Source organism: Phyllopteryx taeniolatus, chromosome 8 (assembly GCF_024500385.1).
Source record: "Phyllopteryx taeniolatus isolate TA_2022b chromosome 8, UOR_Ptae_1.2, whole genome shotgun sequence".
NCBI classification, from domain to species: Eukaryota; Metazoa; Chordata; class Actinopteri; order Syngnathiformes; family Syngnathidae; genus Phyllopteryx; species Phyllopteryx taeniolatus.
Genome location: NC_084509.1, coordinates 27501064 through 27519443, shown reverse-complemented (window position 1 = coordinate 27519443; position 18380 = coordinate 27501064). Strand labels below are relative to the sequence as shown.

At 47.2% G+C, this 18380-nt stretch overlaps 1 protein-coding gene across 1 annotated transcript; it reads left to right on the top strand.

Annotated features, from left to right (window-relative positions):
• The first annotated feature begins 1304 nt into the window (after nucleotides 1-1304).
• ece2b (endothelin converting enzyme 2b) lies at nucleotides 1305-18305 on the top strand. Its single transcript, XM_061783032.1, has 19 exons — nucleotides 1305-1527; nucleotides 4074-4160; nucleotides 4231-4366; nucleotides 4998-5213; nucleotides 5958-6082; nucleotides 6141-6287; nucleotides 6815-6880; nucleotides 6942-7130; nucleotides 8223-8365; nucleotides 8763-8877; nucleotides 9269-9379; nucleotides 12401-12499; nucleotides 12580-12657; nucleotides 12952-13055; nucleotides 15660-15770; nucleotides 16634-16701; nucleotides 16770-16960; nucleotides 17722-17817; nucleotides 17909-18305. Exons 1-19 carry the CDS (start codon nucleotides 1495-1497, stop codon nucleotides 18083-18085), a joined length of 2292 nt encoding a protein of 763 aa, XP_061639016.1. The 5' UTR covers nucleotides 1305-1494; the 3' UTR covers nucleotides 18086-18305.
• The last annotated feature ends 75 nt before the right edge of the window (nucleotides 18306-18380 follow it).

The window sequence follows — 18380 nt, the reverse complement described above, 5'->3', positions numbered from 1 at the left end:
TTTTTTTTTTAACGTGTACGTGTCATGAACGGAACAAAGGACAGGACCCAAAACGCACGACTCCAATTCAAATGGACAGTTTCAAAAAGAGAGGTTTAATAAACGGGCAGAGGTCGGTACACAGGCAGGCAATCCGAAAAGGCAACAGCATCCAAAAAACACGAGGCAAAAAGGCGAGGTCAATTATCAGAACAGGGTCTCGGCTTACTGTGAGTCGGTGACGTGGAAACAAGGAATGCTGGAACGTGACAACAAGGTACAACGACCTGGCGACCAGAAAGAAGGAGACACGTGGTTAAATGGAAGGGGTGATTAGGGTAAACGAGGCACAGGGGGGGAAGATGCGCTCGGGAGCAGGTGCGTACGAGACAGGGGGAAGACAACAACCGGAACACACACACATGACAGTACGTGCATATATCTCTGTAAAAGAGACACACGCTCCGTGCGTGATACAGGCGGTCACAGTCTGCCTTGATTCAATTGGCCCGTCGCGTCCGTCGAGAGAACGTCGGACAGGTTCGCAATCAAACGGCTTTAACGAGTGCAAATTATTTTGGGACAAGCACGCTTGTGGTCCTAAATGAACAGTTTGAAGATGAGCCGAGTCACGCGTGTGACGCATAGCGCCGACTACGTCGCTGTATGGACGCTCGTGAAAGCCGAACATGCTAAACTAAGAAAATACATACAGTTGAGGTTGGACCGCGCCAGATAGCTGGGATAGGCGCCGGCACGCCCGCGACCCGTGTGAGGAGAAGCGGTCCGGAAAATGGATGGATGGATATTCTTAAACATCCCGAATAATGATCTGTATTTTTGGGGAATTTGCTTAGTGTTAACATTCTCTTAGCATAAATGGCATGCGGCTATGTTAAAGCCCAATCCTGTTTTGTATTTATTTTTTGTAATTATGATTAAGTTGCCTGCGTTGGGCCAATGCACATTTTGCCATTTTCAATGTGTGCTGTATAATCAAATTTTGAGCTCAAAAAAAAAAAAGAGAGAAGTGTGCGTTTGTAAATGGCTCATATATATTTTTTTGTGTATGTATAACTCTAGACATAGGCTACACAGAGTATTAATTTGAGAGAATTTGGATGTGCGCTCTTTTTTGAATATTAGAGTGCAGGTATCGGATCGGACTCGGTTTCGGCAGATCCTTCAATTGAAAGACTCGGGTGCCCCAAAAAGTGATCGGGACATCCCTGTGTGCGCGCGGTTCGACGTCGAGTGGGCGGGGCCTATGGAGTGACGTGAGGTTGACGTCACCCCGCGTGTCGGTTGGGGTGTGTTTGTTTGCGAGAGGAAGAGAAGCAAGAGGAGGCTGGCTCTTGTCGCGGGCGGGGCTGGTGCTCGTCACACAAAAGACAAGAACAAGAAGAAGAAGGCGGAGGAGGAGGAGGAGGAGGAGGACGCACGCTCAGCTACGGAGGATGGGCCGGCGTCTGCACCGTCGGTAGCGCTCTGTTTTCGGCCGGCTTCGGCTCCAGGATGAGCGTCGCGCTGCAGGACCTCCGCAACACCGTGAGTACGCGCACACGCACGCGCACCGCGCACCCGCACCTAGCAGACCGGCTGTCGATCATCGCGCCGCGTGACGTCACGGCCGCTGCGAAACAAGTGCAGCAAGGCTTGAGAGATGACGTCACCGAGCCGTCGCCATAGCGGCGAGCGCTCTGGGCTCCACTTGTGAGGTCTGGGATGACGTCATGTCACCAGCAATTGACCTTTGCCAGACGTCAAAGCAGGAGACCATTTTTTTTCCTTCTTTTTGCTGCTGCGCTTAAGTGTGCTGCTTTTGTACCGCATGGTCCTCTAGGCACGGCCACAGGATGTGTGTGTGCGTGTGTGTGTGTGTGTGTGTGTGTGTGTGTGTGTGTGTGTGTGTGAGAGGTGGGAGGGGGCACGCCCAGAAGTCTTCTTAGTTTGGCTGACACTTTCTTAGCTTGGTTTGTTTAGTCAGATAAGTGTGTGTTTGTGGTGGGAGGAGGCATGCCCCGCAGCTGTCAGTCATCTAGTTTGACTGACTTTATCGGCGTTGTTTGTTGTGTGAGATCTGTGTGTCTGTGCGCGTGTGTGGCGGGGTCAGGCCTTTCAGTTTCCTGTCCGCAGCTGTCCAACTTCCTGTCTCAAGAAGCCCACCCATCTACCATGAGAACAAAACAAAGAGCAGTCCCCTACGAGGGGCCGTTAGGGACATTATTCAGGATTCGCTCTCACACTTACTATTCAAATGCTTTCACACACACACAAACTACTGAAAGGCTCTCATAAGGACTACTCAAATGCGTTCACATCACTGTCATTCACAAGTTCATATCAATCATGCTCACACGTGAATAGTGTCAATCTTGTATTAGGTAGTTCAATTCAAAAAGTGAAATTATAGAGATGAACTGCACACACTCAGAGTGAAGTATTTCATATTTAAAATATGTATTATTTTGATAATTGTAGCACATAGCAAATAAAATAAAAAAATTCCCCATAATGAGAAACTAAAATATAACGTCAAACGAAATAGTTGACTCTGAGTGTGTGTAGTCTGGAGTGCATATCTATGACACGAGTTTCACAACGACAATTCAATTCCTTCATTCCCTTTGGCCACCTCATTAGGGGCTCTTCAACGCGACTATCCGGCCGTCCCGCCTGCAACGAACCGAATACGTTTCGTTGCATTAAAATCAATGAGGAAAAGCGTTCTTGTAACACAATAATCAACAAGTATACGACATATATTCATGAAAAATATATTTGTATGTACTATACAGTATAATGCCATGTAACGCTACCACTTAAGTTATAAACGTGCTCGCGTAAACGCATTTGAGTCATGTTGATGAGAGCAAGACGTGTGTGTGTGTGAGAGCATTTGAGTAGTGTAAATGAGAGCATTTGAGTAGTGCCAATGAGAGCATTTGACTAGTGCCAATGAGAGCATTTGAGTAGTGTAAATGAGAGCATTTGAGTAGTATCAATGAGAGCATTTGAGTAGTGTTAATGAAAGCAAGACTCGTGTGTATGAGAGTGTTTGAGTAGTCCTTATGAGAGCCTTTCAGTAGCTTGTGTGCGTGTGAAAGCATTTGAATAGTAAGTGTGAGAGCTAATCCTGAATAAGGTCCCTAACGGCCCCCATAGTCCCTGGCATCATCATCATCATCATCATCACACAAACACACACACATCATCTAAATATTTGCATAGTGTCGTGTACATATTTATATAGCGTTATCTTCTGTACCTATTTTGATGGTTTGATTTGTATGTTTATGGCTGACTTCAAGTGTTGCAGCAGCATCGTAAAAACGTGTCTAGTTAATCTTTGCAAATGCTCACGTTTGCAGGATTACGCAAAACGAACTCTCAACGGTTGTCTAGCGGCGAGCCAAGCGCGGCGCGCGCGGTCACGTGTCTTGGTTGCGGCCGTCCGCAAGTCATTTTTCTGTCGTTCCTAATTTGAATTGCAGATGAATGGCGTCGCAACTTTGGCAAATAGTGAATAATTGTTCTCAAAAGAGGCTTCAAGCTGTTTTTTGCCACTCCCAGTTGAAGTTTGCTCTCAAGCTAAACATCTACATTTTGTGTATTTTAAACAATCCCATTGTTTTGCTTTTAGGCCACTTGCTTAATGCTAATGCTAACAAATATGGGAAACTCCAGCATCTAGTGTATGTAGCTGTGTTACAACCCTTCAGATATTTGAACACAAACAATGCAGCAACATTCCAAATTATTATGCAAATATTTGTCTTTGTTTTTCCAAAATTGGGACGCAAATGACAATCAGAATAATCTTCAGGTTATCAACAGAGTATAATTTGAATGTTTTTGAACAAACCTTCCAATGATAACTATTTTTTGAAAATAAAAAAAATACTGCACAGTTTGTATTGAGTTTCTATTGTGTTTCTGTTGTGCTTCTATTTTATTTCTGTTGTGTTTCTATTACGTTTTTATTATTTCTCTTTTGGGCTTCTTCTGTTGTGTTTCTCTTGTGTTCCTATTGCGTTTTTGTGTTTCTGTTGCGTTTTTATCGTGTTTCTGTTGCGCTTCTATTCTTCACGCAGATGTCGAGCTACAAGCGAGCCACACTAGAAGAGGACGAAGCATCGGACGCCTTGCCCGACACGTCCCCGTCTCCCCAAAGACTGGGGGTCAGTAAACGCGCCGCGCCATAGTCCGACAGACCTGATGATCTGATGCGGTCTTGCGTGTCCCCCTCAGGTGGGCTTCAGGAACACCAGCATGGACCTTCTGGGCAGGAGAACCAGGATGGAGGTTCTGCTGGGCATCCTGCTACTTCTCAGCCTGCTGGCCCTGATTACCTGCCTGCTGGTCCTCGGACTAGCCTTCGGTCCAGGTGACCAACCGCACGAGCGACCAAGGAACAGTCCAGCGTTTATTCCATATCCGGGATATCCAGCTTAAGCTCGATGAACTGCAATAAATCCCGCATATTTCCAGTTCGGCATTTGCCAGTTGACCTATTCAAGATTTTTGGGTGGGGGAAACTATACTGTTATTCACTGCAAACTCCCCTATTTGCTGTTGTTTTGGGTTGTGGGTTTGCTGACTGGCTTTCCCCATTGGAAGTCAATGGGGGGGAGAAAAAGGATTTTTTTTCCCAAGCTATCTGTGCGGCATGGTGCCAAATGGCCCGTGGCTCGGCACGGTGGTCGGGGACCACTGCTGCGGCACCCTCATTGTGCTCACAACTGAGGCAGTTCAGGGCACTAGTAGAACGACTAGGGAGCACTAGAGAACGACCGTGTCTTCATGGTAAAAAACAATTCCACTGGGGCTTTATTTGTATACTAGTAGGCCAAAATTGGCACTAGTAGTGGGACAAAACGTTACCAGTGAGAACAAAGAGCCTTCTCGTACGTGGACCTTAACCTGGATACGAAGGCTAGGGAATAAATGCTGGGACCTTCTTTCCGTACAACCACTGACCCTCCCTCTGATCTGTCGTATCCCGCGCTGGCATCCAGTCGCCGGCGGCGGCCTGTGTCTGACAGAGGCGTGCGTGAAGGTGGCCAGCCAGATGGTGGAGGCCATGGACCGCAGCGCAGACCCCTGCCAGGACTTCTACCAGTTCGCCTGCGGGGGCTGGATGCGCAAGAACCCGCTTCCGGACGGACGGTCGCGCTGGTCCACCTTCAACATCATCTGGGAGCAGAACCAAGTGCTCCTCAAACACCTGCTGGGTGAGGCCACTGGATTGTTGTCGCTTGTCAGAGACGCTTCACCTTTTGTCCAAAAGGTTTCTGTGGAGTTCTCCGACTGATGTCTCTGGTGGGTGGGTGGGTGGGTTGTGTTCCTTAGGATGGTGGTGTGTGTGTGTGTGTGTGTGTGTTGGGGGCGGGGGGGTTGTTGTTGCCAGGTGTGGCTGGGGAATGAGCATTTTGCATAGCGAGCAGTCGTTAAGGTCCACTCTATCCCTGCTGTGAGGCAATCATTGGGGCAGGCAGAGCTTGTTGGTTAAATAAGTTGATTCATCAGTTGATTGGTTGATCGATCCATTTGTTGGTTGTTTGGTTGATTAGTTCAATAATTAGTTAGTCAGTTTCGTAATTCAGTTTGTTGGCTACTTGATCAATTTGTTGGTTTGTCAATTGGTGGGTTAGTTAATTAGTGAATTGATGGTTAGTTGAGAGAACCATTCTAGTTTGGTATAGATGGCTTCCTTCCCATCTCTCTCAAACCAGCGCTGCCGTCTGTCCACAATTTGGACAGACCCTGCAACAAAAACACCAACGACCCCCCACCTATGTGACCTCCCCCAGGGGATACACCCACCAGAGAACTCAATCGGGGAAGTCCACAGTTCAGTGAGCGAACCTTTTTGGATTAAAATTGAAGCGTCCTCAACAACCAACAAAAGTCCAGCTGACAAAATTCCTCATTTGGGGAAGTGACTCGAGCGGTCTGCCGACTGAGTTTCCTTGCAGAGAACGGCACCTTCAACAGCAGCAGCGAGGCTGAGAAGAAGACGCAGTCGTACTACTTATCCTGCCTCAACACGCAGAAGATCCAAGAGCTAGGAGCCCGGCCTCTTGTGGACCTCATCGGCAAGGTAAGCCGCCGCCGCATCCGCTCGGACGCTGGGCTTTCAACGGTCGCCGTGCGCGCAGGTCGGGGGCTGGAACCTGACAGGACCGTGGGAGAAGGACAACTTCATGGAGGTGTTGAAGGCGGTGTCGGGGCCGTACCGAGCGCAGCCCTTCTTCAGCGTGGGCGTCAGCGTCGACCCCAAGAACTCCAACAGCAACGTCATCCAGGTGCGGCACCGCCTCTCGCTTTGGCAACGAAAAATCGGCCGGCGATCCGTCTGTGCCCGGGCTGCCCTCGGCCTCTTCCCGGCGACCGGGGATGAACGTCACCCGGGGTCAACACATCTGCTTGAATTCAAAACAAATTTGTCGTTACTGAGCAGCGTGGCTGCCTCGCAGTCCAGAGGTTCATGTTCCGATCTGGGCTTCGGCCTTTCTTGGCGGAGTGAGCTTGTCAAACGCATGCTAGCTTGATAGGTTCATTGAAGACGCCTTCCCTGAGTGGCGACCAGTCCATTGAATTGATCACAACTGAATTATTCTTGTTTATGAGATTTGATTTATTCGTGTCTTTAATGTTGATCTATCTCGGTAGGGCAATTGAGGACAGATTGATTGATTCAGTGACTGAATGATTGATTTGACACCTTCCAAAGTGCACGGTTGTATTGTGGAATTGGCCTCAACACGAAGTGGTGTCACACCACACTGCCGAGCTGCATTGTGATTTGTCCACTTTGACTCATCACCCCCAGGTGGATCAATCAGGGCTCTTCCTGCCATCCCGGGACTATTACCTCAACAAGACGGCCAACGAGAAGGTGAGCAGCGGGTGGGCGAGAGCGGACGCGCGTCCGCGTAGTGACCGGCTTCGTCCTGTAGGTGCTGCTGGCGTACCTGGATTACATGGTGGAGCTGGGCACCCTCCTGGGGGGCTCTCAGGCATCTGCCCTGGTCCAGATGCAGCAGATTCTCGACCTTGAGACGCTGCTGGCCAACATTACCGTACCGCAGGACCAACGGCGAGACGAGGAGAAAATATACCACAAGGTCACCATCGCGGAGCTGCAGGTGAGGCCTTTACCGCCATCTTGTGGTACGTTTGGGATTTTCGCTATTGCCGGCTGCGCTGTCTCCATCTGCTGCAGTTTGATCCGGTTTCACGTTATTTGTGGGACAATTATTGATAAATGACAAATCTCTCTTCCGTATAGGGACAGGCAGAGCGATATATTGCTTCTTCCACTAGAAGATCCAACAAACTTGCTCACAGCTGACTTTGTGTTCAACTCAACAAGCCCACATTTCTGCCCACTGAGTACGTCTATTGCAGAGGGAAATGAGACGAGATCAGGATTATTTTAGTAGTCATACTTTTTGTGACACCAGTTGCCAGGTGTGTTAGTTTGTGTGAGGGTCAAGGAGTCAGTCGGCAGGTGTTCGAAGATTAGTCCATGCAAGCAGTCTTTTGACACATTTAAATGCACATGCTTGCTAAAAAAACATCTGCAGGTTGTTGAGCAGCTTGAAATTGATCTTTGGTACGCACGTACAAGTGGCCAGTCGCCAGGTCATTTATGTAAAACACAAAACAACATGGGGCCGTAGGACAGAACCTTGTGGCACTCCCAAGGTTGTTGTTACACATCAAGGAATGTGGGTTTTGTCAATTTAGTTAGTATAGGAGTATTTTGGGATTGGCTGCGTCAAAGCGTGTCTCAGGCCCGGCTTGGATTGAGGGTTCTCGCGCGCTCTTCTTTCGTGTCGAGCGCAGCGCTCACGGAGACGTTAGCGCAGCGGCTTTGCACGTGTCGCCACAGCAACAGTTGCTACGTGACTGCATCCCCCTTAGGGAATACGGGTTATGTAACCTTATCTCTCGCGCACGCACGCGGGTGATGTTGTGGATGAGGAGGATGAAGATGAGGATGATCATGTTTGTGGAAGATGAGGGAGATGAGGATGATGATCAAATTGAGGCGTATGCTACTGAGGATGAGGAAGATGTCTGTCAATCATGTCGGTTTGTGGCGTGTTTGTTTTTCCCACCTTGTTCGTTCTCGACGTGGGCGCCTCCGCCACGGGCGGTGCCCCTTGAGCCCGCACAGCAAGAGAGGAAGTCACACGGGCAACGAGCGTCCAAATAAAAGCGCGTGTGTCCAGACGCTGGCTCCGGCTGTGGACTGGCTGGACTTCCTGTCGTCGTGCTTGTCACCGCTGGAACTCAACGACAGCGAACCCGTCGTCGTGTACGCGCGGGAATATCTGCAACAAGTCTCCGACCTCATCAACAGGACGGAGCACAGGTGACGCACGCGCCGTCGCCCGTGGGACCGTTCGAAAAATACTGTAGCTCGCCAATGGTGGGACATTGTGATTTCCTAGGAATGTTGTAGAAGTGATCATTTGAAAATGGAAAGACACTTCTAGAAATCAAGTGTTACATATTGATATCGATGGTTTCCTAGCTTGATAAGTCATCGTTGATCATTATGGTTTGGCTTGGTAAGTGTCTTTCCGTTGATTCCCTCCATGAATTATTAAGAATGACGTCATTGAAGGGAATCGGAGCAAATGTGTTTTTTTTTCAGCAGTGTGTATGAAACCGGTAAAGCTCGCATTAATCAGTACCCAAGAAGGAGCTCTCACTTTTCCCGAAAGCTTCCTAAGCCCTCCTGCTTCAAAGCCTCTTTGTGTGCGTAGTTTGTTGAACAACTACATGATGTGGACGCTGGTTCAGAAGAGCGTGTCCAGTCTCGATCAGCGATTTGAGAACGCTCAGGACAAACTGCTGGAAAGTCTCTACGGCACCAAGAAGGTACTTTTCGAAGCAACTCACTCACTTAGCTAGTACATCTTCAACTAGTACATCTTCAACTTGGACTCAAACGAGACAACTCAGAAAATAGTACCACTCTCATGAGTAGGTCTTCATATTGTGTTACTTTAACTAGTACTCAAACTACTACATATTTAACCAATATCTCTTTAACTAGTACATCCTTAACTAGTGTCACGTTAACTATTACTTTTTTATAAGTAGTACCTCTACCTACTAGCATTTTAACTTGACCACCTCTTCAACTAGTATGTCTTAAACTAGTACTCTCCTACTACTGTACTCAGTGTGTCTTTAACTAGTACTACTCCCTAGTTAAACTAGGACTGGTGTCTTGTAATGGCTTGTGTTGTGTGTGCACGCATGGCAGTCGTGCACGCCGCGCTGGAAGACGTGCATCGGGAACACGGACGACACGTTGGGCTTCGCGCTGGGGGCGCTCTTCGTCAAGGCAACTTTCGACAAACACAGCAAAGACGTTGTGAGTCATCGGGGGTCTCGGCCAATCACTGTGTGTCGTTCGAAAATCCCAAAACAAAAAAGGAACTAATTTGTTTTTGAATCCTACTCTAGAAATGAAAACTGAAAGATTTTTCATACAAACATTTGAATCCAACCATCCGGGAATGCTGGCTGGCTCCAAACGCGGAAATGCACTTCCAGCGATTTGAGAGATCTTACTTCACGAAGTCATCCTCCTCCAAATGGTCCTGAACACAGCACAGTTATGCTTCCCAAATGTTTAGGAATTTCTCCCAAAATAAATTGAAGCATTCATTTCCTCAACTCGTCTTGAGTTTACGCTCGGCACAAGACGCAGCCGCGTTGCTAGGCAGCCTGTCAGTTTTCCCGAGGTGAGTCGAGCGGGCGTGTAGCAACCACCGAGTGGGCAGCCGCTTGAATATTAATTGGCGAACCTTCGTCAGATCCTGTCGTTTGCAAGCGGTTTGGTCTTCAAAGGCTTTTGGCATTTAATGGACAAACGGCATAGATGTCAAACTCATTTTGACTTCTGCATAAAACAGTAGAAAAAAATGGATTCAGATGGAAGGGAACCTTTAAATATTTCTTTCTCATATTTGTCCAAACAAATGTTGCTTTAGTTGTACCAGGCATTAAAAATAAAAAAACAAACAAGGGTGGTCTAATCCTTTTTTGCATGACTGTATGTATTTATGTATTTTTTAACCTGTCCTGTTCAGCTGCATGGCCTTGCAGAACGGTGGATCTGTAGACCTTTTGTGCAAGCAAATCAAGCTTGTAACATGTCTATGGAACTTATGAGTGAATGAACACCCTTTCCCATGCATGTTAGTCAACTGGTCTACGGAGTTGCTGAGCCGACACATTGAAGAAGGGTAGGCCAGCCCCCCTCCACCGCAAGAGGGGGCCAAGCCAGTAAGCCCATCCCGCAGGGGACCCGGCCAGGGGGACGCCACCTGCTCCCCAGCACCCAGGTCGGTCCCTTAGCCCAGCCGAAGCGCTCCGACCAGTCTCAAAGAGAGGGGCACGGGTACCGGACCACCGAGCCCCACGCCCAATCCCCCTCAACCCCTCACCCAGCGCTCCACCGCCCCTGCCTCCCCCGAAGAGCATGGGGGGCCCAGCCGCCAACAGGGCCCAATGCAGGAGCCGGCTGCCATCTGAAAAAGGTCACAGCCGGCCAAAAGCGTGCCCATGTTAAGGGCATCAGGCATGTGCTGCTTTAAAGGCTTATTTTGTTCATCTCAAAATCGGGATTGCGCCAGATTGGGGAGGAATATGGTGCCTACTGATATTGTGTGGTTTCTAGACTTTTCCACCAAGCTGATAAAGTGGCTGCAATAATCGGATTCTTCAAACAATTGTGGCCATTGAGACTTGTGCTGATAAAATGGAGGTCTGAAAGTTTGGTGCTATTGCAGTCTATTTGTTCTAGTTCCAGCCAAAATTGTTGTTCAATTGTTGTTTGGATGTAACCATTTAATGAGGTACTGTATTTGGCTAGGAAAGTAATCGTTTGAAGTTGGGTGCGTCGAGTCCCCCTTCTTTCTTACCTTTCTGAAGGATAGCTAGGCTAATTCTATTTTTCTTATTTTCAGAGTAAACATTTAAAATGGCAAGAGTTTACCATTTGGAACCATTTGAAACGTGGGTTTGAATAAGATAATTGAAAATAAATAACCTAACGTTTTCTTTTTACCCGTAGCTATACGCCCTAAAAGTGAGATAGGAAGGCTGTTTTTTAAATCATTTTAACATTTTAAATCAGACATTTTTTTTCCAGTAGAGCTCTGTGATTTCAATGATTTAACTCTAAGTTTTGCTGAGATATGAATGCCTAGGTATTTGATATTCCCTGTCGGAATAAGAAAGTTTGGATTTTGCTCCGAAGGATCCCATGAGTTAGTCGTCGTAGGGAGTACTGTTGATTTTGACCAATTGATAGCACACTCTGATCATTGCGAAAAGTCTGCAGCGCAGATACCTTTAATAGTGGTGTTCTGCTGTATCGCTATTGCCAACGGTTGGATCAATGGTGCGACGAGCAGGGGCGAGAGTGGGCGTCCTTGTCTCGGCCCTCTTTGTCAAGTGAACCTTTGTGACGTGACCCCATTTGTGGTGACAGTTACGCTGGGTGAGTCGTATAACTTGGCGATCCGGTGAACATACGAATCACCGAAGTCAAATTTGTCAAGTACTTTTAAAAAGAAAAGACCAGTGAACTTTGTCATCAGCTTTTTCTGCATCTAGTGACAAGACAATTGTTTTTAGATGATTACGTTGAGACATACATATTAGGATTATAAATCGCCTGACATTGCTGGTGAGACTCCGTCCTTTAATAAAACCTGCTTGGTCACAATATATTATGGAGGGAGAATTGTTTATTGTCAGTTAGCTAAAGCCTTAGATATGATTTTGATGTCCGTATTAATTAGTGACAGCGGTGGGCAATTAGCTGGACGAGTGGGGTCTTTCTGTGGTTTCAGGAGTAGTTTTATTGCGGCTGTGTTCATATGGCTTCCAATTAAGCCTTTATCTTTTATCTCTGTCACCGTTCTGAAAATAGTGGTTGTAGTATAGACCAGAAATGTTTATAAAACTCTGTGGAAAATCCATCATGGCCTGAAGCTCTACCCGTTTGCGGCCTCACGCAATTCAGCAACGGTTAATGGGGCTTCTAAAAACTCTTTACTTCCTCAAGTTAATTGAGGGATGTTTAGGTTATTGATCAAAGTTTCAATGTCATTTTTATTCAGCTTATTGTGGGCTCTTGTATGGTTGTAATTAGAGTTTTCTCTTTGTTACGTTGAAGTTGTTTTGCGAGAAATGTTCCTAATTTTTTATTGTGCTCAAAATGAGTGTATCTTAGTTGCAGCTCCAGCTCTTTGGTTTTGGGATTTTCGATGGCCGATGGGAAATAGAAAGAAGGAATGCGACGCGGATGTAAAAGGGGTCCTCGCATGCTTACTTGACGACTGTTTATGTGTGTGTTGTGTGTTGTGTTGTTGTTTGTCAGGCAGAGGAGATGATTAATGAGATCAGGACTGCGTTCAAACGAGCTTTGGACCGACTCAACTGGATGGACGACGACACCAAACAAGCTGCTAAGGAAAAGGTCACGCGCACGCAAACACGCACGCACGCACGCACGCAGAACCAGCGTTGTGATCGGTGTCGTGTCGATTGCGTCATTAGGCGGATTCCATTTACGACATGATCGGTTTCCCAGAATTCATCATGGACCCCAAAGAACTGGACGACGTTTATGACGGGGTGAGTAGCGGGCGCCTGTGGATTATCTCGCCTTTTTCTTTTTTTTCCCCATTCCTGCAGCTGGCGCTACAGTGTTGCCTTGAGATAATAAGTTGACTACATGCGCATCGCAAATAATCTTCAAATGCAATGAATGCGTTCCAGCCCCCTCAAAAGCACCCAAAATGTGTTTTTGCTTCAGAAAAGTTGTACTCAACCGTATCTCACTGCAAAAACGCCAAGTTTTTGAAGATGTGAGACACCTGTGACGATCCACGTTTGAACAAAGTGTGTGTGTGTGTGTGCTTGTTTCAGTATGACGTTTCCGAAGAAAGTTTCTTCCAGAACATGTTGAACTTCTACAACTTCTCTTCAAGAGTCATGGCCGACCAGCTCCGGAAAACTCCCAACAAAGACCAGTCAGAACCTGACACACGACACCACAAACTACAACACTCACACGCACAAACTACAATAAGCACTAAAGCGACACAATACACACGACACTACAATACAAACTTCAATACACTAGGGCAGTGTTTGTCAAAGTTTTTACACCGAGTACCACCGAAAAAAATGACGAGCACTGGCTGAATTGCCGTGTTGCCTTCCTAAAAGCGAACTCTGGATCGTATTCACTGGACGACTTTTACACACACGCCGTTCACACATTAACTATTAAAACTGAGCTGTCAAAGTCGTTCGGACTGCCGCTGACTTTGGCTATGGGGAAGCTAGCCAGCTAGCTAGCCCGGGGAGCCCGCAGCGAACTTGTAATTTGTAAATTGAACATTTCACTACGACTAAGCCGTCACACATCACCCACTGCTTAACTATTTAAACACCACTGCCAAATCTGTCAACGAGAATACACATTTTTTCCCCCGTATATACTTTATGTATAATTGTATAAAATTGTGTGTGTGCGCGTGCGTCTGTGAACCTTCATTTGTCCTGCTTTTCCATTTCGCTCATTATATATAACAAAGACTGTTTCGCTCATGTGGAAAGGTTTCCAAAACTTTGGTATGAAGCTACTAAATGTAATTTCCCTCATGGGATGAATAAAGTATATGTGTAGCTAGCTACAGTATATCAAAGTAAGGTGTTGCCTTCTGGGACAGTTGGAAAACAGGTTTCCTCATGCAACTGTTTCAAATGTCCTTAAAGCCATCCAGTTGCTCTGGATTCAGGAGCGGGTTCATATAACACTTGATAAATGTTAGAAAAGTTATATACAGGCCCTTTCCAAAAAATTTGAATATCATTCCGTTCAAAAAGTTAAACTTTTATAGATTCAGGGCCCACAATTTAAACAATTTCAATCATTTATTTGTTTATTTTTACATCATTTGTGCTTCCAGCTCAAAAAACCCACAAAATCAGAAATTCAAAAAATGTGAATACCGTGAAGAAGTCAGCCCAAATTGTGCAGGCCATAAATGTTTTCAAAAGCGTGTCACACACTAATCATCTCCTAAACTCAAAGCACCTGCCCGGGTTTCCCCAGGTGTCATGAAATTGCTTCAGTTGGGTTCAATAGGAGAAGACTGCAGACTTGACAAGTGGCCAGAAGACCATCATTGATAGCCTCCATAGGATGGGGAAGCCACGAACGTTCAGCGCTAAGGAGGCTGCTGTTCACAGAGTGCTGTGTCCAAGCATATCGATGGAAGGACAAAATGTGGCGGGAAAAGAGATGACCGTGGGCTTCGGCGGATTATCAAACAGAGAAGATGAAGAATCTAGCAGAGATCCAGAAAGAGCGCAATGAGGCGGGAGTCACGGCTTCAAAAACGCATCCGGGAGACGGGCCACAACTGTCGGGTTCCTCGGGTCGAGCCGCTTCCGAGTCTGAGCCGACGTAGAAAGCGTCTCCACCGGGCCGAGGAGAAGACGGACCGGACGCTCGGCCGGCGGTCCGAGGTCCTCTTTTCCGATCAAAGTAAAGTGCGCCTTTCATTCGGGAATCAAGGTCCGAGGGTTTGGAGGAAGACGGGTGAAGAACAGATCCCAAGCTGCTTGAGCTCCAGTGTGAAATATCCGCAGTCAGTCATGATTTGGGCTGCAATGTCCGGTACAGGTGTTTGTAAACTCTGCTTTCTTAAATCCAAGGTCAGAACAGTCTCGCAGAATGTTTTAGAGGACTTGATGATTACTTCTGCTGAGGATCTGTATGGAGATACAAATTTCATCTTCCAGCGGGACCTGGACCCCGCCCATACCGCCAGAAGCACCAAAACCTGCTTTGATGCCCATGCCACCACTGCTCGACTGGCCAGCCAACTCGCCGGATCTAAACCCCATTGGGAATGGATGGGGTATTATCAAGAGGAAAACGAGGAGCGCCAGACCCAAAAACAAAGAAGAACTGACAGCAAGCACCAGCATCAGCACCAGGGAATGCCACAGGCTGATTGCCTCAATGCCACGGCGCATCCAGACAGTGATTCAAGCAAAGGGATTCCCAACCAAGTACTGAAGATGAACATATCGTTTTGAAAGTACCATATTTTCATTGATTTAATGGGACCCTAATTTCTTTCTTTGGTGATTTATTCACAGTTTGGAAATGTTTTGTGGGTTTTATGAGCTGTGAGCCCAAATTATGTCAAAATAAACAAATAAATACTTGAATCGTTCAAATTGTGGGCCCTGAATCGATGATCGATGAAAGTTTCACTTTTTGAATGGAATTACGGAAATAAATAAACTTTTCCATGATATTCAATTTTTTGGGAAAGCGCCTGTATAACAAATGCAGCTTTTATGATTTATTTTATTTGTATTTATATTATTTTTGAGGCAACATAGTTTTTATTTTTATGTTTGAGTTAAAAAGACCGTGCTTGAGAATTAAATGTTTATATTATTGCGATTTTCATTCAATAATCAGTTCTGTTAAGTTCTACTTTTGGAGAATCGTCACGTTTGAGCGAGGCGGTACTACTCCTGGTATGACAAAATTCTTCCAAAAGGTTGGAAACTACTACACAGCGCACTTGTGTGTTGTGTCGTTCCAGGTGGAGCATGACTCCGCCCACGGTGAACGCCTACTACATGCCCACCAAGAACGTAATCGTCTTCCCGGCCGGAATTCTTCAAGCCCCTTTCTACGCCCGGGACCATCCCAAGTCAGTTTCAGAGTACACACAGTGTAGTCGCTCTTTTCATCTGTATTGCAGTAGTGCTGGAGTATTTCTTTGGAGATTGTGCTAATTCCCAAACGTTAATTTGATCAGCTCAATCTTGTTTCTTGTTGTTTGTTGAAGATGTTGTTCACTTCCAAATCTTAGCTGCGGCGTTCCCTCTCTCATCGGAATCGGAATCATCTTCACTGGCCCAGTATGTTTAGAAACACACAAGGAATTTGTCTCCGGTAATTGGAGCCGCTCGGGTACGACGGCAAACAAATTTCCGGTTGTGCGGTAATACTGAGCAACAACAGTCACGCAAATAACAAGCTTCGACAATGAATACGGTAAAATACGGCGACGATAACATGGAGGTTGTTGTCACCTGGCGCAGCCGGTGGACGGCATTTTGCGTAGCGACCGATCGTTCACCGGCCCGGTGGCAAAACGGCTCATCGGCGGCCTTTGCTAAGTCACACCTGGTAACCACGGCAACAACCTCTATGTGACCACACCTACCGGAGACATAAATAGGGGAACTCGATCAATCAATTGACCAACCGACAAGTCGACAAGATCTCTCTGCCCTGAAGATTGTGGAGACTTTAAGAGCCGTTTGTGGACGAGCGGTCGCTATGCAAAAATGCTCAATCAGCAGTCACACCTGGCAACGACAACAACAACAACAACAACAACAACCCCCACCTGACCACACCCAGCACAAAGAAAAGATTTGTAGGCTGCAGAAGTGAAGAAGGCGAAACGGCTTCAATGAGCAACCAGACTCCAGTGGGCAAAATGCCGCTTTTGCGGATTCCTGCTGTCGTTTTACTGTCGGACTCTTGAGTTTGTTTGTACCGAAGGGCTTTGAACTTCGGGGGCATCGGGGTGGTGATGGGACACGAGCTGACGCACGCCTTTGACGACCAAGGTGAGTTCAAATCAAATCTGGTCGACGTCCGGCGCTAACGCCAGCTGGCTGCGCGTGTACGTACGCAGGACGCGAGTACGACAAGGAAGGCAACCTGAAGCCGTGGTGGGGAAACTCGTCGGTGAACGCCTTCCGCCAGAAGACCGAGTGCATGGTCGAGCAGTACGACCGCTACGCCGTCAACTCGGAGCACATCAACGGCAAGCAGACGCTCGGGGAAAACATCGCGGACAACGGAGGCCTCAAGGCCGCGTACGACGTTAGTCCAAACACACGCACGCACAAACGAGTTCAAGTCAGTCGGGGTGACTCTTTCGGAAGTTTTAGCCAAGCAAGTCCCAAGTCCTAAAATTGGTGCCCGGAGTCTTGTGACTCAAGTTCCCCGCCCGCATCTGCTACCGGATTTGTTGTGTGTTCACACTGAAACAGACAACTCATAACAATGTATTCAATAAAATGACGAACACTAGGTGACACTAATCTAAGGCCTAGTACACACAGAAAGATAGGGTACTCCGGTTTCCTCCCACATCTGCCCCCCAAAAATGTATTGAAAACTCTAAATTGCCCATAGGTGTGGATGTGAGTGCGAATGTTTGGTTGTTTCTATGTGCCCTGCGATTGGCTGGCGACCAGTTCAGGGTTTACGCCACCTCTTGCCCGAAGATAGCTGGGATAGGCTCCAGGAGGCCCGCGACCCGCGTGAGGAGAACGGAAAACGGATGGATGGGAACACTTGGGGTGGTCAGAGATGGCACCACGGTTCTGTGAATTGGTTTGCGAGAAGTTAGCTGTTGTGTCAAGTACAAGGTTTTGTACATTCCTCTTTTGCTGTAGCTCAACATTTAACCTTTCTCAGATTTGATTGCCAAAAAGCGTTATGTTTCTCTTTGCGTTCAAATGTAAAAAAAACTGTGACATTGAACTTGCCTGGCCGGGAGCTCGGCCAGGCAAGTCAACTTCTGATCCGAGAACGGCCCCTGGTCAAACGTTTGTTGTTGTTGTTGTTGTTGTGTCCAGGCCTATCAGATGTGGGTCCACAAGAACGGGAAGGAGAAGAGACTTCCTGCCGTCAACCTGACCAACGAGCAGCTCTTCTTCGTTGGTTTTGCTCAGGTGAAAAAAAGGAAGATGAACGAGAAGAACCTCCTCTTTTGGATATGGTTTTTGGGGGGATCATTTCAAAAGGACCGCGGTGTGTTTTCAGGTGTGGTGCTCTGTCCGAACGCCGGAGAGCGCTCACGAGGGCTTGGTGACCGATCCGCACGGTCCGCCGCGCTACCGCGTCATCGGCACGCTGAGCAACTCGGCCGAATTCAGCCGACATTTTCAGTGCCCGGCAGGAACGCCCATGAACACTGGGAGGCGCTGCGAGGTCTGGTAGACCACCTGTGGCGTCCTGACGACTTAACGAGGTGTTAAGGAAGCTGCTTCCTCTTAACTTATTTACTTCCTGTGTGGAATCAAGATGGACGCCGCTGACTTGGCCGAGTTGGACTGACAAATAGATGACGAAGAAGATTGTATTGGAATTGGAATTGTCACTGTTTGATGACATCACTGTGATGATGATGATGATGAAGAAGAAAATATTTACTACACAGCATGTGTGTCATGTCAATCACTCGCACTTCCAGTCAGCCGGGTCACTTCCTGTGGCCAGGAAGATGTTTTCCATT

Excerpts from the sequence above, each read along its gene's own strand:
- ece2b (XM_061783032.1), top strand. The coding sequence starts at position 1,495 with ATGAGCGTCGCGCTGCAGGACCTCCGCAACACC. Across the intron at positions 1,528-4,073 it reads TGCAGGACCTCCGCAACACC|ATGTCGAGCTACAAGCGAGC; the intron begins GTGAGTACGCGC and ends TTCTTCACGCAG. Across the intron at positions 16,961-17,721 it reads GCCTCAAGGCCGCGTACGAC|GCCTATCAGATGTGGGTCCA; the intron begins GTTAGTCCAAAC and ends TGTTGTGTCCAG.